Genomic DNA, 21,102 nt, shown 5'->3' on the forward strand with positions numbered 1-21,102 from the left:
TTTTTTTCTTTCTACACTGACAATATGAAGTGTCAAATAAGTGTGTGCTCATACTTATGTACTATTGGAATAAAAATAGAGTACACAAACGTTTGTGTGTGCGTGTACACATACGTTTGTGTGTGTGGGTGTGTGTGTGCTTACATCTGAGATCAAATTTGCTACAGTGAAAAACCCCCTGTTGTGAAAAAATTCTTGCTGCAAACATGATTTCGTTGTAGAGGAGTTTCACTGTAGTTAAGTCGGAACAAGTCTACAAGTTAGAAGTCACGCTTTTGCTGAACTTCATTTATGAGATAATGCCATTTCCTTCGCCATTTATTTGCTTTTGTGTACTATCGCAGAGTCTACTTCTTGATCACGCATTGATTTGCGAGCTAAGAGCTAATCAGAGTGATCAATTGTCACCAACGGCCGACTGCCATTTTGCACACCCCGATTGATGGTCAACTCATTCGAATCTGTTTGCTTGTGATGGTTGGAAAGTTATTATTTTGATTGATGTTGACTGTAATACACTTAATACAGATTCTTTCGTAGTTTTCACTCGGATCAATTGTACATTTATTCTTTAAATATCCCACTGATATAAAACCTTGTGGCAGAATATCACAGGGTTGAAGAAAGCTGCATCCGTGTGAAAAAGGCAGAAAAATCACATCTGAAAATTTTCACATAGGTGTGGCGGTGGCCAGATATGGGGGGACCATGGCCACCCCTGGGCACCATGTAGCTCCACCCCTGCATCCAATCACTTTTCTCCTTTGAAATTTATTGAAATGCCTATTTTTGTTTTGTTGGCGTTTTATTAAAAAATAATAGCACCACATTTTAAAATATAAATATAGAGCATAACTTTAGTAGATAAAATAATGTATCGAAATAAGAGGGCGTGGCCTGATGAATGACAACAGGAGTTGCAGTCACAAGTTTTCATCCACTGGTAGTTTTTACTTGTGTCTTTGACTGGTTTTGCCTCACAATAAACATCAAAAAGCACATCTGCATTTTTTTTTCCAGTTCACTCAAGCGTCATCATGTCAGAAGCTCACTTGGAAGTCAAATTTCAGCTGGCGACACAAAGCAAAATATTGAACTTGAAAAGTGGGCCACTTGTAAATCAAGGTACAAAATGGAAAAGTGTAGAAAGTCATTAGAAATATAAAGTGTGCAATAGTGCAGTAGTACTGCTGAAATTGAATTGTAATGATGCAGAGTGACAAAGCTGCGATTAATGCCGTAATAATGACAAAATAGAGATATGCAAATTGACAAACGTGCTACTATGGAAAGTCAAGTCAACTGTTTAAGAAGTTAATTAAAGAAAGAACAAGAAAGATGGTGATGAGTGGGTTGATGGAGGGCAAAACGCATGGATGAAAGATTGGGGACAAACAAGTCGATGTGTGGAAAAACTAATGGAAGATGAAATGGCTGGAGGAGTATAAAGGAATCAATGAATTATTACGAGTAAAAATATTTTACATTCTTCATTACTGTATGTATTTTTTTCCTCTCCTAAAAAAGAGCAATTACCTCATTAAATTACAAAAATTACATTTCCTTCCACAGTAAAACCCCTGTGGGTCTCTTTCCGGCATAGATGATAGGGAAATTATTCATTTATATATAAATATATATTTATATATTCTGAAAAATGTTTCACATATGACACATTTATGTAGAAACATTTTTGTCTTGAAGAATTAGTGGAAGATTCTAAATTAAATCCACGTTTTACTTTCCCCATTTGACTTTATGGCAGACTATCGCCATTTTTATGAATACCGTACATACTGAAGCAGCCCGGCAGGTTATGATGAAAATATGATTTATAACTCACAGAAGCCTGATTCTTCGAGTTTTTCATAGAAAGTGCCAACACTGTGGTTGGGAGCCAAAAGGGTTAACTGCTTCCGGCTTCTACTTGCGATGAAAAGTGAAAACTCAGCATCGAAAAACAACGGGATATTTGCTTGCCGGATCAGGATTAATTTCTCGACTCAGAATGTCAGAACCTCTTAAACTTTCGTTTTCAGGCAGCAGAGACAAACTTTCCTAAATCCTACAAACTTTCTCATGAGACACCCTCTCAAAAATGGCTCGTGGACAAGTAGTAAAAAATTGGAGGGTCGGTCAGGAACAACACACAATAAACTCGTTTGGACCGTGGCATATGATAACGTCACGTAGCACAAGAAGGCACGTGACATGCAATTATTTACAATAATTATGATTTAACCACTGTTGCCACCTTGAAAAAGTAATGAATTAATAATCACTTGACTTTAAAAGTAACGTAGTTAGGTTACGAGTTTATTTGATTTGAAAATTATTAAGTTACTTCAGATAAAGGTTTTCTTATCTTATCTTATAAATTCAACAGATAGAGCCAACATAAAAATGCCAATGTTGCCTTGCAAACTGCGATGTGAAACCGCTTATTTCAAGACTTGGGTCTTCGCACGGTAAACGTACCGACCGAATTTCATGTTGCCAAGAGAAACTGCTTTCAGCGGCTAAATTTTCATCTACATCGTCAAAACGACCTGAGAATAGTCACGCCAAACCAAGACGGTTTATTTCCTGTGTTTTATCGACCATGGGATATTGAGACTTTTTTTTTTTGCCCTGGACACCAGTTGGAGTGTGGGCGAATTCCAAATTACTTTGTCAAACAAGTGATTTCACCAAATGATCCTGAATCAGAAGTAGGTATCCAAGACAGGTGGTTCAACACTAAATTGCCGGAGTTTTTACTGATGCCATCTACTGTGGGTGGAGCATCATGCCAAAATTTGATGATGCTTTTGAGGAATCGCCTTAAAAAAAATACAACGATGGTTATTTATTTACCAAGGTCGAACCACCGAATTGCCTCGTTACGACAGCAGACGTTGACAGGCTGTCTGAGAGACAAGACAAGATGCCTTTGAGGACATTTGGAGTGCGGCTAATTAATTGTAATAAGCTTTGGCCGCCGCATGCGCTGGCAAGGAGGTGTGAGGCTCGGAGCTCGGGCTTCCACCCACAACCCCCCCCCTCCCTACCCCTTGCGCCGAAGCCTCGACGACAGCGTGCAATCCAGCGGGTTGACGCGCTCTGGCACTGGACGGTGGGCACATCTGCTCTGATTAATCACCTGCTTCGCCTCGCGCATACATTTCATTATCGGCTTTAAGTGGGCGAAAACAACGAGGCTTTGAGGCGAACGAGCTGTGACGAGAGGGAAGATGAAAGGTGGCAGAAATGAGAGTCATTTATCAGGTGTGTGTAAAAAGAAATAATAGATTTCTGATGTCCCTCCTCGTTTTCCTGGGGAACGGTGTTTGACCTCTGTTGGCAAAAACGTGTAATGGCTCACAATTATATGCCAGCTCTGTCACAACACATCTTTGTCTATGTTGCGATAAATGTATTAGTTGATCTTGATGCTTTTTGTTTACACATTGTTCCCAGTGGCCATTTTCAAGTCACTGTGGGCAAAATGGGACATTAGAGACAGACCGTGGATGACAGGTTTTCAAATCTTCCCAAAATGTAACTGTGGGTGGAGAATCTATTTCGCAAGAGTAAAACAGGGTGAAAGCAACAAAACTTTACAGTACATAAGCGGAACGAACCTTGGAGGCCAGCCAAAGTGGGACAGGAAGGATTATGTCATTCCTGGCATCAGGGGCGTCACTAGGTTTCAAGAATAAGGGGGGCTTAGCCCCAAGGGGAACACAGCCCCTTTAGGGGGGTCCGGGGGCATGCCCCCCCGGGAGAAATTTTTTCTACATTCTGGTAAAAATCCATCAATTCCGTGCACTTTGAGAGCAAAATGAAGAGGCTATGAAGAACTACACACATCACATTAGTATCCTCTTTACTATGATGGGGCTTCCTCCCCTGGACTTTAACTAGACTAGATAATAGAAATTATAAAGAGTTCAAAAGTTCAATCTTGGTTATTCAAGGGAATTAGAAGGATGCCCGATAACATAACCTATATGACAGTAGGCCTATATTCCTCTCTACCAAAATGTATTAATATGTGCTTAGCCCCCAGAAGACTATGTATTTTGAGATGTCTGCCGTGATATGCAATTTTAGTACAATGAGATGCAAAAGCTTCATCACTTTGGAAAAACACAAGTTTGCTGCTCAATATTCTTACTGTAAGCTCCGATTGCATTTTGGGAACCGCCTTGCAAGTAAAATTAGCCTTGAGATCTGATAGACTCCCCTGTCCAGCAGAGCTCCCCCCCCCGGCTCACTCTCTGTGCGTCTTTAGCCTGATTCCTATCAAATAAATACATTTATTTATTTTATATTTATTTATTTATTTATTTTATATAGGCCAAAATCTCAATAGGTGTTGCCTCAAAGAGTTGGTGTAATGATTATTTATGTATTTAATAATAAAATGTTGCTTAATTTTTATTAAGCACCACCTTAATTTATCCAAAAGTGAACACTTGTTACAGTGCAGTTTCTGCTGTTACTGGAGATATTTTAGCGGACTATAGTCACTAGTTTTACCAGCATGGATGCATTGAATACTTAATTTACCTTTCTAAAAAACTGTCGAATATCCATGCTGTCGACTCAACCTGACTTTCGGCAATGAACTGTCAGTTGTTGCGTTAGCATTTGATGTGGCGATGGTGACAGACACGTCAAATGCTAACGCAACACCTGTTGCGTTCAGGAAACCTGGGAGATTTAACATTTAAATAATGGCAGGTTATCGAAATATAATTTAAAATGGCCACATTACATTGAATTTGATGCAATATATTAGCAAAAGTACAGGAAAAATAAATAATACTTTTTTTAAAATAATGCAATGAAATTATTTAGGGGGGCTAAAGACATTTTTAGGGAGGCTTCAGCCTCCCTAAAATAGGCCTAATGACGCCCATGGCCATGACTAAAACTCAAATCTTTTGCTCTCTTGGATATTTGTATATTCTACAAGGTTCAATTTTGGTAGCAATTGGGAGAAAATCTGGAGAAAGGGGTTGTCTTTGAAGGACCCCTGGAAAAGGGCCTAATTGACAGTAAAATGGGGCTGAATTTTCAAAAGAAATTGCAGGGTTGCTGCCAAGACGATTTTTAGGCATTAGTGGATGCAGCGAGCATTTATTTACTCGAGAGAAGGAAACGTCTCTTAGTCTTGAGGATTAATTGATTTGAAACATTGGCATTGGTGTTGAGTAAAAGCGAGCTTTCAACGAAAAACAAAAGGACGTGTAAACGTTGATATTTCACAGCAGTCTTGAGTGCTTCAACGAACTCAGCAGCGGGGTGGGATAGGTGGCTTTATTGTGGACCCAGGCCAAACAGAATTCTCCTTTGTAGCTTTTACCACGGCACACATCCTTGCTCGTCGAGAACAAAGCTCACTTAGACTTGGAAAATATTAGAAGGACTCAAAGGATCAGCTCCTCAGTATAATATACTGTAAATACTTTATTCAACGTGGAGCTACAGTGCCTCCTGCTGGTAGGATTGGACGACCACACATGTCTCCATCCTTAAAAAAACGATGCTTGTCACGTAGCTCTGATTCAATGATCATAATAACAACAGTAATCGCTTAATGCATATGGCACCTTTTAAAGGAGCCAGGGACGCTAAACAACTGACACTTAACCAACTCTTCAGGATAGTAGCTTTGACTGGCAGCTGCCAGCTTTGAACAGCAATATGTGATGGAAGATTCGAGTCGAATTCCAATAGGCAGGAAAGGCATCGCCAGAAAAAGCAGGGTGGTAAACTCAGTATGGGGGCAGTAGAATATAAAGTTAGACCAACCATGGTGGGGCAGGATGACTCACTAATGGGCATGTTTTTGGACATAGATTAGTGAAGATTTACTTTGTTGTTTAATTTTGCACTCACATTTTATTGTCGATACGGTCCATCCATTTATGCTCGATATCGCTTATCCTTTTGTACAAAACAACCTCAAAAATTTGGTTGTTTTGTAAGTAAGTAGCGTGTCGGTCCTTTTTTGACCCCGATTAGGTAATTTTTTCGAACAGTTAGCAAAAGCCGTTTGATTTCAATACAGATGAGGAGAAGGGTGCAAGAAATTTATTTAGCTTTTTTGCTTTTGTAGTCTACTGTCAATGGGGCCAAGTGAGGCACTGACCCTGATCCAACCCCGAGATTCACTCTTGGTGGGTTGAACATCTTCTGAGCTGGTTGCGAGTGAGGCGTTGCAACTCTGACTTTGCCTTCCCTCTGCAAAGTTAAGTACAGCAAATCATAGCACAGCAACCAAACAGACAGCTGACATCTGACCTGCCTGCGAGCTGACTCCGGGCTTCTATCTGTGTCCCTCCAGACGTGACCGGGCCATGCCCAGCCTGGTCGGGCATGGAGCTGAGAGAGTGCCAGCCAATGTCATGCCAAGGCAGCGCTCCAGCATTCCCGACTAGGTCAGTGCACATTGTCAATGTGGGGCGTGGAGGAGGGCATCTCCTGCCCCCACCCTGGCAGGAAGTGACTCTGTCATGAAGAGGAGACACGTCGCTAATTAGCACTCACCTGAGGATTGTTTAACACTACATCTATTTCATTGCCTGTGGCCTTTTTTGTACCACCAAAAAAAAGTCTACATTGCAATAAAAGGACACAACTCATCATCAGGAAAATTCACATCTGGTCAGGAGGGCCAGGTCTGTCCTGGGCTGCTCCCTGGACACCCTGGAGGAGGTGGGCAACAGGAGGATGCTAGTTCAGCTAACAGCTATGATGGGCAGACCCTCCCACCCCCCTCCAGGCCACCCTGACAGCACTGGGAAGCTCCTTCAGCCAGAGATTGATACACCGCGCTGCAAGGAGAGGTACCGCCGCTCGTTCCTGCCGACTGCTGTCAGGCTATTGAATAGACGGACCTGAAAACCTGGACTCACCACCACTCACCCATTTTTAATATGCTCATATTTATATTTTATATTTATTTATATACTTTTTGTTCTTCTACTTTCTCCCTTTCATGATTTTGCTGCTGTAAATTGCGAATTTCTCCAATGTGAGACAAATCAAGGTTTTCTTATCTTAACAGAAAAGTACAATTGTATTCCTGTTCAGTAGATGTGTCAGTTTCATGAATTAGTTAATTACTTGGTTTGTTGGTTTCATTTTGTGTGTAGTTTCATTGGTTTTGTTTCATTACATGTTGTTAGTTCCGGAACGTAACAGGTGCATTTGGCACGTGGACAAATCATAACTGAGATCTTTTGAGTTGGTTTGTAGTGTGTGTGTGTGTGTGTGTGTGTGTGTGTGTGTGTGTGTGTGTGTGTGTGTGTGTGTGTGTGTGTGTGTGTGTGTGTGTGTGTGCGTGCGTGCATGACGCAATGTTGTGTTTCGTCCAAAGCAGGAATGTCAGCGCTGCCCTCGGGTCTTTCTTTACTTTAGTATGCAAATGAGGCGCTTGGCCTGCTGGAATCACGTGTTGCTGCTTTAAATATTCATGAAGGCCTCAGCTTTATCAATGTTGCTGTGCTGACAGAAATACATACATGCTCACCACACACCTTGTTGGGTGTTTGGGGTGTACACTTCTGTTATACGTAGTGGTGGGATAGCTGTTTAGAACTAGTCATTGCCGACTGAGGGTACGCATGTAAATACAGGATGTGTGGATGTATACGTGATGTGTTATATATTGTATGTAAGTAGTACATAGTGGGTGCAGTATATACTGTACATACAGTATGTGTTTGTGTGTGTATATATATATATATATATATATATATATACACACACACACACACACACACACGCTATTTTTGTGTTTCCACGTGTGTAAAAAAAAAAAAATACACATTTGATGCAATTTTGCTTACTATTAATCATCAACAATCGTATGTTTGTGATCTGTGTGTCTGTCCTGTAAAATGTCTCATCTTTCTCACCGGAAAGAAACGTACTCCGGTGTTGTCCTCTTGTAGTTTAAAAATGTCCTCTTTGGTTGTTCAGGCATCATTTTACAAACGGAATGCTCTTCCAAACGAATGCCGACTGGGCAGATGGATGAGCTGCCAAAAAGCTGCTCAATCAAGATGCCCGGTGTCCAGCTTTGCTCCTCTCAACACAAGAACCCACTCGAGTTGACGCCATTGAAGATGACATCGCAGGCAGGCTCCACTGGCCCAAGACCAGGTGAGGAGGAGACAATCGCGGCTAGCTGGCAACGAGGATGAAAAAGTTTGACAGTCATTGCTTCTGCCGTGCTCGTAATTAATGCCGCAATTTACATATAAATCACAATGAGGACATGTTGTGTGAAAGGGGATAATAGTGTCAATATTTTACATGGATACCGCAAAGTTGCTGCATCAGAGGTATTGCTCTGGCATTCGCCTGTGACTTTCCTGCCATTTTCACATGGATGCAGTTTCATTCGATTCCTTGATCCCCTGCCACAATTCATTTACTCTACGTTGGCTACAAATTTAAAGAGCGAATCATCGTTGATCAGTATGTAGACGCTTACATAATCTGTCATTGATAAAAAAAAAAAAACTAACATAAAACTTTACATTCTTACACTGTCAATTAAAAACATTTAATAACAACCCTAGCATGTGAGTGATATAGCTGAGAAGTCATTCTTTATCATACCACCTACAGTCATGGTTTCAGGAAATAAAATCCATACATTCCTAAAACAAGCAAGAATAAACCTGAGGAAAAACAGCAGCGTTTAGAATTGTGAAGAATTAATACATGTGTCGTTGTGCTTTTTGGATATGATTTTAATTAATATGCCACCAATTGCAGTATGCAAAATGGTGTTGGCCGTCGGTGACAATTGATCACTGTGATTGGCTATCAGCTAGCAAATGCAAATCAGTGCATGCAGTAGAAGCGGACAATGACGTGGTCCACAAAAGCAAAGAAACGGCAAATAAAATGTCATTATGTAGCAAATTAAGCTCAGCAGAATGATTATTTTTGTACTTTGACTTAATCCTGTTTGTATTATGAGTGTCTTGCGCATTTGTTCTGGATAGATGTGCGTTTTATTTCAGGAAACCTTGAATGTGGGTGTATGGTAAACAATGACTTCTCACTAACAAAGGAGAAAATGAACCTACGGGCGTCTAGTTTTAATTTTGTTCCATTTGAGTCACGCATTGATGACGGTTCGTTGGGAGCCTCAGACCTGTTAGTCCAGGATGACATCCGGTGTGGAATTTAGACAAGCTTGTAGCTCATGTAGGACTTGGGTTCCGCTGCTCCAGGCAATGACTCTGGCTTCCAAAGCATCCTTCTTGCCCTGCAGCAGCTTTTCCAGGGCGTATCCTTTCCTCGGCATGACTATATCGCGGCCCCTCAGGCAGGAGGCCGGGCAGAAATCATTGGTGCCGTCACCCACATAGAAGATGCGGCTGTATTCATCTTGTTGAGCTAGGTATTCCTCCAGAACTTTCTTTTTGCACATGTTTACGGGGCAGCGGCGGCAGTCGTGCTCGTGATGGGGACGTACTTCCACGCGGCCCAGTGAGTTGACTCCAGCCGGGTTGGTGAAGACGCGGTCCACGGCCGAACGCAACCCAACGGCACAGAGGATCCATTCGATGAAAAGAGCATTGGCATCCGAGATGACCACGCAATCCACGTCGCTCTTGTTACATGATATGAACGTCAGCAGCTCACTCATTCCCGCCGTCAAGGGGATGCGCTCCATTTCGGCACGGACGCTCTCCACACTCACTTCCTGCTGGCCTGCAGGAAGAAAATACAGTGGAACCTTGATTTAACAAACTCAGATTGAGCTAATTTAATGGACAGAAAATGTTTATTATTAATGTTTATTATTATCTGGGCGTCCTTTATCCTTGTCATTATTATTATTTTTATTATTGCTACGACAATTATATTACTACCTCCACTATCTCAAATACATTAGTCTTCTCATGTGCTATTCTGAGGTTGTAAATGCTCTGACAAAATGGCAAATACAGGAATTAAAGAATACTGCAGTACGATAAAAATAGACTTGTGCAAACATTTTCTATATATATTTACGCCATGTAGTCTACAGCTGAGACGTTCCACAACACACAAGTAGTGGAAATATGTTGGTTGCATTACATCAAAAAATATTACAAACAACCATAAACAAGAGTACTACCTAATGCCTAACAATTACTCAAATATTGTCGTCATAATATTGTCGTACATGCCTATATAATCCATTACTCTGCCCATGAACTCAGTCCAGTGGCCTTTTCTGTAGGAATTCTTCACTGTGTCAGGTAGCGTTTGACCTGGAAGACACCTAAAATATAATATGGGTTTAGACACGTGGCTTCAATAATCCATAATTAATGTAAATCGTCAATATTTACCTGATCACCCACGTGTCACTGTTGTCATCGACCACCGTGTGGTCGAAATCAAACACCATCAGAGTCTTCATTACGTGAAAATGTGCTGAATTTGAAAAAAGAAAAATGAAAGTAAACTCATGACGTTAAACCGGAAGGCATCCGAACACGCCGAATGTAAAACGAGGCCACCGATAATACATTATGTATAGATCCGTTTGTTATTCACAGAACAGATCGAAAATATAGGCAATTAAACTTTAAAAATGAGCTTTCTTTACGTGGACTTTGGTTTCCCATTCATGAATTCAATTTTGTCATGTTTAAGAGTATGCGTAATCGATCATTTTACTGCGCGAAAAAAAAGGATGGTTTTGAGGTTTTTAAGGCCAGAGACGTTGTTGATATGACGATAAAAGACAAACTGACCTATACTGTACTGCGTTTTGTTGTTGTCGTAAACCCTCAATGGACACCTTCGCGTCGTCTCAAGACACGCAACGACTCGTTACCGCCACCTTTCGTAAACTGCAAGATGGTCAGGGTTTAGTGAGCAAATTTACAGAGGCGAATTATTTCACCATTTTGAGCGACTCGTCGACATTTGATTGTTGTAATAAATATAGTAATCTCAGTGAAGGAGAAAATTGCCCACTAATGCAAAACTCACAATGGAAGGTGTCGTATCGTTTTCTCCGTTAGGTAGCAGTACAGTTAGCACCTGATCAATTTAATAAGCGAAGAAGAAATCGGTCAGCGTCTTACTTCCGGGTAGTTTTGAGCCTCCCCGTCGCTTAAAAAAATCAGTTCTAATAAACCAACGAAGAATTGCAACTGGAAATTCGTCCTTTTATTCGACAATGTTGCGAGGTTTAAGGTCTTGGTTGGGTTTAGACAACCCGGCGGACGCCAACACGTTGGCCGACGCAGAGGAAGAGCAGCAGAAGTTGGAGGAAAAAGTGGTGGAAGCTCAAAACGAGGTAAACAAACAGCAAGCAGCAGTTGATGGCCACCATGATGAAGGAGGACAAGATGACGTGGAGGCGAATCAGGAGCTCAATAAAGGACTTGGCGGTCAGTCATTTCATTGATTAGATGATAGATTATAAGTATTATCAAGAAACGGTGTGATTAAATTTGCGGAGGACAATTTTTAGCCAGTAAGGCGAGCCTTGTTTGTTTTCTGGGTGACGTCAGTGGCATTTACAGCCAATGGATTCAAACAAAACAATAACTATGATTATATTGCACTTTTAGAACCGCGTGATACCAAGTAAAAGTTAATCTTGAAATGATGTCACCCACTGTATTTTGTATGTCTCAGCTCCTCTAACAGGTCATTCCAAAGTAATAATGCTCAGTCTTTGGTTTTAAATGGTCAATGAGCTGTCTGTCACTTTCTATAGGGCATTCAACCTTGGGTACTCAAAGTGCTTTACACTGTTAACTCATTCACCTAGTGATGGCGCAGCATCAGGGGTCACTGGGGGTTCAGTATTTGCATACAGACACTTCAACATGCTGGCAATGGCCAGGAATCAAACCACCAACCTCTGGTGTGGGAAACGACCACTCTCTCACTGAGCCATGCCATTAAATTTTAGAACAACCAGAAGGCCCTCCAGTGGATCTGAGGCCACAGGCTGGCTCTTAACGGCATTAAAAGTTCAGTAATATAGCTTGGAACCAGATTCATACATGCTTTAAAAGTGATCAGTAAAGTCTTAAAATCAGTTCTTAAACAGACTGGTAGCAAATTGAATGATGTTTAAATTGGACCGATGTTCACACTACTATGGTACTTTGAGATACAACTGGCCCCCCTTTTTTTTTAATAGATACAAGTGCTAAATGGTTGTCGTGAACGCAGCTCAACTCATGTCACAATATTAGCACTTTGGAAAATACCAATTATTCAAAAATGAGGCTTCAAGCTGTTAAATGCCACTCTCAGTTAAAATTGACTGTCCAAGTAAACACGAAAGAAAGAGAATTACACCTTTTGTATTTAAAACAACCACAACTTAGCCTACAAATCCACTCTCTTCATGCTACAGTATTTCAAATTATCATCTATGTTTCAGTGCTTTCACCCTTCAAGCAGCGGATGGAAAACAAATGGTGAAGCAACATGTACACCAACAAAACAACAATACTCACATTCATATATCCGTCATCACTTACCCTGCGTAATACAATTAATATTAGTGTCGTACTGATTAGCTGAAGGAGGACTTTAGGTGTTATGAATCCCACTTTTGGTCCAGGCAGAACCCGCCTCGCTACAATATGATTGGCTGCTGCACCCACACCCCAAAAAATTAAAACTAAGAGATAATTCCTATTTTTTCCACTACACATATTCATAAACAACCACTCTTCCCTGGCCAGACTTCATCTTCAGTTTCGCATCCAGCGCAACCAAAAAGATCTCAGAGTCCGTGGTAGGGACGGCACAAAGCATTAAGAAGAGTGTCGAGGAAGGAAAGATTGACGGCATCATTGACAAGGTATGCTTACACTCAAATGTTCATTGTTATTATTATTATAAATTTTTTTACCTTTCACCTTTGTGTGCAGACCTTCCTTGGAGACTTTCAGAAGGAGCAAGAGAAATTTGTACAGGAAAAGAAGTCCAAAAGATCGGGTAGAGTAGAGTGTATACGATTTAAAAAAAAAAAATAAAGATGAATATATGATAAAAATAAGAATACAAGTCTTGATCTTACGACGTTATTCACTGGTGCGGTTGTGTGCCCAGAAGCAGCAGTGCCGCCCTGGGCGGGCTACAATGAGGAAGAGACCATCCAGCAACAGATCCTCGCCCTCTCAGCTGTGAGCGATGTTCAATAATTTTTTTTCAAAAGCGGCGATTTGTATTTGATAAATGTGACGACTCCTCTCGCCAGCTACCCGTGACAACTTCCACCTTGCACAATAGAAATAAAAGCAAGGAAAATTCACCACCCACAACAAAGCTACAGTGAAGTGTTTTGTTCCATGTTTAGGACAAGCGTAACTTCCTACGTGACCCCCCGGCTGGCGTGCAGTTCCACTTTGACATGGAGCAAATGTTTCCTTTGGCCGCCGTCATGCTGGAGGAAGACCAGCTGCTCAACCGCATGCGTTTCGACCTGGTGCCCAAATAGTCAGTACCGACTGCGTGTGTGTCCACGTTCCGCGATTCATGAGAATTTCTTTTGATTTGAAGGGAAAAGAGACTTTTTCCCAAGACTTTGACTTTTATTTTTTTTTTCCCGAAACATTTTGAGAATTTGTTTTAGTGACAAGAAAAAAAGTTTTGCATGAAAAAATGTTTACAATTTTCCATGCAGGAATGAAATTATTTGTAATGTTATGAGTCAACTGCTAGTTCTCGAGGAGGAAAGCAAGAATTTTATTTGAATGCTCTTTGAAAACATTTGCAAAGAAGAAAACACATTTTCACAAGAATTATTATGAACTTGACAAAAACAGGTTTCCCTGTTGTAATTCTACAAGATAAACCTTAATTCTGATAAAAGAAAGTTTCAGTTTTGCGAGGAAAAAAAACATTTCAACAAAATTGTTTTGAACAGTCGAACAAAACTTTACATTTTAAAACAAAAGCTGAACTTCTCAAATTTTACAACAAAAATTTTCTTTGACAGTTTGTTTTTAGAGAATTACTCAAATTTGATGAGGAAAAGATGATACCAGTTCAAATAATGAGGAAAAACAGAGTTTCCTGTGAAGATTTACTTTCAAATTTACATGTAGTAATTTTACGAGAATTACTTGTTGATAACTGACTTCCATTAAGTAGAAAAAAACCTCAACAATATGGTTAGTTTTATGAGATTTTTTTTTTATTTGACAAGAAGAAAAATATTTGTCTCAATCGTGAAATTTGCGAGGATTTTTTCTTGATAAAAATGTCCAAATAAGTCAGTAGTCATCTCGCATGTTTGTCTCTTTATATGTTTCAGTGTTTTGCTTAGTTTTTTTTTTTTTGTTGGTTTTGTAATTTTATGTATTATTGCTTTTTATTGACAGCGTGAAGGAGGAGGTGTTCTGGCGGAACTACTTCTACCGCGTGTCACTCATCAAGCAGTCGGCGCAGCTGACGGCGCTCGCGGCCCAGCAGAAGCAGCAGCAAAAGTCGAACGATGGTGAAGAGGATGCCGTCTCGCCCCGTGATGTCATCTTAACAGGTATATCGTTGACATGCATCGCATGACGCTCATTTGGATAGACGTGAATACTCATTGCTGCTCTATTGTCCCAACAGATAACGTCAGGCCCAAAACGCCGCCGGTTTCCATCAGCGACAAGCAAAAGGTAGTACGCAATGTGAAACGTAATTTCATTTGTAGATCACAGCCAATGTAAAGTTTAATATTTTTGTAGGTGTGTGTGTGTGTGTGTGTGTGTACAAACTAGTTTAAAGTTTCTGAGAAAAAAATGTTTCAGTATTGTGAGAAAATGTCCAAATATTATTAGAATTTTTTTTTTTAATGAATTAATAAAATCTTATGTTTTGCACAGGATGAAATTTTGCATTAGAAAGTTTTAAAAACTAATGAAACAAAAGATTGTTTTCCCAGATAATTTTTTTCACAGAAAAAAAACAATTTTACTGGAAAAAGTAAAACCTTTGATCTGGGTTTGGGTTGACTTTTTCGGGAGAAAAACTATTTACTTTTAGCCCCAAACTCATAAAAATCCTGTAAAGCTCAAGCACTTGATTTATGCATGCATGTGGTCCCTCAGCCCGCTCCAGAGGAAGACTTTTCCATCTCCACCAGTCCCGGTGTTTCCGAATTTGTGAGCGACGCCTTCGACTCTGCGGCCATCGACCACGAGGACTTGCAGAAGGGAATGGAGCAGCTGGTGCTCGACAAGAAGGACAGCACCGCCTCTGTTGACGGTTGGTCCTAAAAATGCTCTAAAATGGCTGGCAGTGAATGAGTGTTTGAATAGCACACACCAACGGGGCGGAATTAAATTATTTACAACGTATCACATTTAAAATTTTGTTTCCGATGTGCTCCACAGCCACTTAAAATAAAGAAACACCTTCCTAAACCAAAACCCCCCTCTTCCCATCAGGATAAAAACCGGTAATGATAAAGCGAAGGCACAATAAAACAGGTGAAATATATATTTGTGAAAATCATGGGGGAAATGGTCGAAAGTAATAATGGCTCCGAAATCAGATGAAATATTCATTCAGAGTATGTAAAAATGATGCACTGCACAGCCACACACGTCTTGTAGTAGTGGTACTATTGTTTCTAATGTGGCATTATCGTCTTTGTGGCAGAAGAGCAGTCGGACTGGGAGAAGGAGCTGCAGCAGGAGCTCCAGGAGTACGAGGTGGTAGCCGAGTCAGAAAACCGGGACGAGCAGTGGGTCCAGGAGATCGAGGAGATGCTGCAGGCGCACGACACCTAAAGCGTGCCACAGGTCGGCCATTGCTCTTGTTTATAAGCGGACGTTCAACCTTGAACTTTTCCCGGATGAAGGACGACCTGAGTGAGATGCCAAGAATGCTTTTGTCACCTTTGCTGGGAAATGAGTGGTAATGGCAGGGAAATGGCGCTAGGGGGCTCTCCAACGCAAACGCTATCAACTGAGTGACTAGCAGATTACATTTTTTTTCGTCACTTTTTTCCTTGTACAGTCAAAATGTATTAGTTATCTGAACGACATGTTGTCAGTTATAAATTTAACATATGTAAATAAAAACGCAATTTGAAAATCCCTTTTTTGAAATTATCTTCTCAAGAAGCATATTTTTCTTTCTATAAATGAAACTAAAAACCTTAACAGTTTCATTGTTTATTTTATAATGAAATTGATTATTAAGCATATAAAAAAATTGAAAGTATATTTTTGAGTGGAAAACGCATACTAATGTGTTTTTGGAATAATGGTAATAATATAGACAGTTGTCCAACATCTTTCTTTCTTTTTTTTTTTGGTGTAGTCTTGGCCTTTCCTCACACAGATTTACAAAGAAATGCAAATATTGCAAGGGAACACAATTTATTTTTCTTCCATGACACCTTAACGGCACCATAGGAAATGGTCCCGACTGAACATATCCCATTACATGACTGAGTGTTGTCTTGCCTGAGCATCACCATGTATGTTAATTGGAAGCATTGCAAAAGTTTTTTGGGGTGGAACTTTTTAATAACATGCAGTTGATCACAGTCCAATGTTCAATAAAAGTAAAAATGATGTTCAATGTTCATTTATCCATTTCATTAGTTATATATATTCCACATCATTTGAATGTGCAACTCGTTATCCTCAATAAAGTTAATTGGAACATTAAAGAAGGAAGTCAAACTTTTTTTAACAATATGTTCTATGCAGGCATCTATTATTGCGAAGAGCATATTTGAGTTGACTTCCTCTTTAATAAATTGACATTTAGGACAAAACGCAAAGTATTTCGTCTGCACTATAATTCAATATAAATATGGTGCAAATTGACAATCATTTGACATCCACATCAAATAATGCAGACCGAGAATACACCTGCAACTATTAATACTCAAGTCCTTTAATACTACATAATGTATATAAGATTATTTATTTTTAAACTGGAGTCATGGAGGTCCAAGAGAAAGTGAATCAAGTCTCTTAGTCCTACTTGGTGACTAAGCGGGTATGGAATGACGGGGAGAGGGGGGGAGGAGTGAAGAAACTAAAGCAACTGCCCCCCTGGATGTTTAGGTTTGTCGAAAGTCTGTAATAACGTTGAGTGAAACACCAGCAGGCACATGCACCAGACGTGTTGCTGCCTGTCTTTTAACCTTCAAACAGACGCTCCCAGACGACAACAAAAATCAATGCCTGAAGTCCATAGAAAGCTATGTTCAGACGATGTAGATCAATACAGCAGAACCATAAAAATCTAAGCCCACAGAATGTTTGAATTGTGTTTTTAAGGGTTGTTCCATACCACTTAGAAAAAATGGTGACAGTCGACCTTTCCTTCAGATTCAGATAATGATTCGTCAGGAATCTTACCAATAATTGCAAAGTATGTTCGTGGTTGGAATGAATGCATTAATTTGGGTTCCTGTCTTTTATCACTCCATCACAGACCCTTTCAAGCCCTGAGCTGCTCCGCTTTAGGCCACATGTTCGTTGCCATGGCAATAAAGCCACCCATGTGTGTGCGTGCGTGCATGCATGTGTGTGTGTAACCGTCTTTTAATAATGCATTAGGATGTTCTTGTGCCTGTGTGTCTGTCTGGGGTTGTTCAGACAAAGGGTGGAGAAAACCATGTAGTGCAAAATACACACCGAGGAAAAAGAATACGATGGAAGTGTTGGCTGCCAATGTGTAGTAAAAATATTTTGACTGGCAAATACGTTCAAACATAATTCCGAGTATGTTTGAACGTGTGTGTGTGTGTGTATATATATATATATATATATATATACACGTTCGAATGTGTTCGCAAGTCCGTTCGAGAGTACACAAAAATACATTTGAACGTACTCGCAAATGCGTTTCTTGAACAAAGGTGACAAAATTAACACAAGCACATATTCACACACGACCTGCCTCATGCCACAACTGATGCCGAGTCACTCGACACAGAGTGGCTCATAGTTTAGCTAGCAAAAAGCCAGTCAACTCTACATTGTGGCTGGGCAGCAAAATTTAATCGGAGTTTTAACTTTCTGAACTGTCATCCAAGTGAGTATTCATATTTCTGTCGAATATGGGTGTTTCACTTGGGTTTTGACACGTGGGAATGGACGATGAGAACTGCCGCCATTTCAGCACGTTTCACATCAAATGAACGTCGCCTTGTGGTTTTCACGTTTCCCCCTTTTCATACTTGAAAGGAACAAAAAGGGCTACTAGAGTGTGGGTTTTGATTTAGAAGGGATTCCCACACAAAGTTGAAATCATTCTTCCATTCAGACCTATATTTGTTACTATGCCAGGCTTTGTGAGATATTTTTGTATTTGTTAGTATCGTGTGATGGATGACACTGTAAATCTTGAAACTTCCCTTACTATTTACTTTTACGTACTGGTACACAATCCAGTATTCACATTCAAACTTTCTTTTTTACTTTTTGGGAAAATAAAAAGCATACACATGATATCATTTTGCCGCCATTTAAAAAAAAAACAACCATTTTCATTTTTTTTCTTGTGATATTTTAAAAACATGTTTTATTTACAATTCACACACACACACACACACACACACACACACAGAAAAATGTTCAACAGGAATGGAGGAATTTCCCATGCCCGAGTAGTTTACACCAATAATGTTTCAGAAGAAAAAATTCCACCTTTTGCTGAACTTAAACTCATCCACCCATCCATTATCTGAATCTTGCAGTGTCTCACAGCCCTCCTTATTTATGAATAAGTATTGGTAATACTGGCCTTGTTTTACTTTGTATCAGATTCTGCAGTATTACAAACCTCAAGCATCCACCTTTGTTATGATAGTAGGTATTGGCGATACTGGCCCTGTATTGACCTGGTATGGGAACGATGCCTTGGAATATTGCATGCCAGCTTCCCCCTTGATTTTACAAAAGCATCAGTATCGGCATGATTGACCATGTATTGAATTGGTATCGGCTATGTTGCAATTATTGCAGTATTGCACACCGGTTTCCTTATTAGCTGTATCTATTCTGTATTTCCAAAACTTGGAGATACCAAACAAGGATTGCACACAAAACACATGGGCATTGGGGATACTGGCCCTGTATTCGGTTGATATCAGGTTGATTCCTCGTTTTACATTATCGCACATCACTGTCATCAATGTTATGATTAAAAAGTATCACTGTTTTTCTCTCTCCTTGTTATCGGGCACATCACCAGTTAGTTCTTAAAATATCGCACATCACGACCATGTGTCTTTCTTTTATTTTGTTCCACACTATCACGTACACACACACACACACACACACACACACACACACACACACACACACTAGCATGTTTCTCAGTCAACAGTGCAATTAACTTGTAATGTGTCTTACATTGTGTGTTTGTGTCTTTGCACGGTAACAAGTGCACGCAACCACACACTTACGCATATTTTGTCCTCAAACAGCACATGTGGTTTTCAAGTGCTCACATTTTCTTCCTTTAGTAGTCCCAGGTAGAAAACGACCAAATACAACATCATGCAAGTACCTTGTAGATGGTTTTTTTGTTTTTTTTTAAACCTAAAGATTTTCACTTCCTGGCTGTCCATCACCATAGCAACAGAATGATTCTACCCTTCAGCTGTTTTTCTGAGACAGACACAGCCATTAATGTACACCAGTGGAACGGTGTCATCATGAACTAACTAGTCATTGACACAGGTCTGTATTTAGTCTAAATAGTAGAAGGATACGAATCAATACATCAAAACCCAACAATGAAGGGAAACCTCAAGATTGCTCATATGATTCATATCTGCAAACGCTTGGCCTTTCAATTTCGGTTCATTTCCATCAAATATGATGTTTAGGATTTACCGTCTGCTGTGTTTTAGTTGCTTTCGGTTTCATGTTCACTATTTATATGTACTTTTTTTTTCTGCTATTGCTCAGCAGAGTTCAAAGGAAAGAAGCGTAAATGCCCCGTCGGCCACTAAAGAAATGAATATGAGCTCACTAGGCTGTTTGAATGACAAACTAGGGACCAGACAGGGGAGTTGACAGCAAAGGAAGATTTGGTATTGATCCAATACCAAGTAAAATCCACTGATTCTGATACTTTGGCATAATTAACGTGGATGCAATTGGTGCGCCATACTGTAAGATTTGGTATACATCTACAGTAATTCCAAGTTAGAGTCATCATTAAGTTGGATGCCAGTGGTGTATGATACTGAATCTCCTAAATTCATAAAGGGAGGGGAACAGTCCAGACTGTCAGATGGGATCAGGCTCGAGCTCACCCCCGTCCCTAATGAGGACAAGCGTTACAAAAGATGGATGTTGAAATAAGCTCCAGGTGAGTTTCCAAAACCTGGAAGATCAAAAAGCCCGCTCTTGGGGTCAAAGTGAAACCCGAGGAGGTGTTTTTCGTCTGTGCTGTGATTTGACTGGAGTTCAGTGAGGCATTGAGGGATGAGGGTACGTATGAGTCGGAAATGGGTGTCGGTTTTCGACTCGGTCACATCTCAGTGCAAAGAATGTGTACCTTGCCCTGCTGATGGCTCATCTATTAAAGTCTGCGCCTCAGTCACCTGGATGATGTGATTACTGGACCACAAAGCCACTCGGCTTGTGCTGACTCCTGCGTCGTTCCTTTACTTCCCTCTTTCTCACGCTTTCATTTGCGCTTTCACAGCTGAAAGGGCAGTTGTTATTCCGCCTGTGTACCCGCTGTTATCAGCCAGACGGCGGTTGGGCCAGGCTTCGTTGGCTGAGCCCACGCAGCCCAGATCCTGCTGCAGACGAGCCCACACCCACAAAAGCACACACCAGGTGTTCCCTCTTTCTTTTGTTTTTAGTGGAGCAACCTGATATTAAATAACATGTCCCCAGATTATGGCACCTTAATCACATTCAGACATTACCGTGTTGGAATTAAAAGAGCAAACAAGAAACAAAATGGTAATTCATTCCCGTGGTGTCAATTGGGAGTTTGTCACTCAGAGCTGCCATAAAGTTAGCTATAATGTTTGACAGCCGCCTTTTATTGTCTCAGTTCAGACTCATTCTGAAAGCATTAGGAGAAGATGGAAAACTTGTTTTTTGTTCTGACAATGAAAATCCCTATTAC

At 40.3% G+C, this 21,102-nt stretch overlaps 2 protein-coding genes and 1 long non-coding RNA gene across 6 annotated transcripts; 2 read left to right on the forward strand and 1 right to left on the reverse strand.

Annotated features, from left to right (window-relative positions):
* Nucleotides 1–2,674: 2,674 nt before the first annotated feature.
* LOC109513961 (uncharacterized) lies at nt 2,675–8,059 on the forward strand. The gene is made up of 3 exons (XR_002167902.1): nt 2,675–3,267; nt 6,110–6,431; nt 7,978–8,059. It is a non-coding gene; the product is annotated as an uncharacterized LOC109513961 (long non-coding RNA).
* phospho2 (phosphatase, orphan 2) lies at nt 7,830–11,064 on the reverse strand. 4 transcript variants are annotated; one of them, XM_019866725.1, is made up of 5 exons: nt 11,005–11,064; nt 10,764–10,862; nt 10,356–10,440; nt 10,191–10,285; nt 7,830–9,729 (listed from the first exon to the last, which is right to left on the reverse strand). In XM_019866725.1, exons 3-5 carry the CDS (start codon nt 10,424–10,426, stop codon nt 9,170–9,172), a joined length of 726 nt encoding a protein of 241 aa, XP_019722284.1. In that variant the 5' UTR covers nt 10,427–10,440; nt 10,764–10,862; nt 11,005–11,064; the 3' UTR covers nt 7,830–9,169. The 4 variants fall into 4 exon arrangements, with proteins under 4 accessions (XP_019722284.1, XP_019722280.1, XP_019722281.1 ...); XM_019866721.1 differs by having other exon boundaries at nt 10,616–10,862; XM_019866722.1 differs by adding an exon at nt 10,616–10,685 and having other exon boundaries at nt 10,764–11,014.
* Nucleotides 11,065–11,092: 28 nt separating this feature from the next.
* On the forward strand, nt 11,093–16,298 carry syap1 (synapse associated protein 1). The gene is made up of 9 exons (XM_019866720.1): nt 11,093–11,408; nt 12,726–12,844; nt 12,915–12,981; nt 13,096–13,169; nt 13,343–13,482; nt 14,370–14,527; nt 14,605–14,654; nt 15,087–15,243; nt 15,640–16,298. The coding sequence occupies exons 1-9, from the start codon at nt 11,195–11,197 to the stop codon at nt 15,768–15,770; spliced, it is 1,110 nt and encodes a 369-aa protein (XP_019722279.1). The 5' UTR covers nt 11,093–11,194; the 3' UTR covers nt 15,771–16,298.
* The last annotated feature ends 4,804 nt before the right edge of the window (nt 16,299–21,102 follow it).

The sequence above is a fragment of the Hippocampus comes genome, unplaced genomic scaffold (assembly GCF_001891065.2).
Source record: "Hippocampus comes isolate QL1 unplaced genomic scaffold, H_comes_QL1_v1.1 scaffold82, whole genome shotgun sequence".
Lineage (NCBI taxonomy): Eukaryota > Metazoa > Chordata > Actinopteri > Syngnathiformes > Syngnathidae > Hippocampus > Hippocampus comes.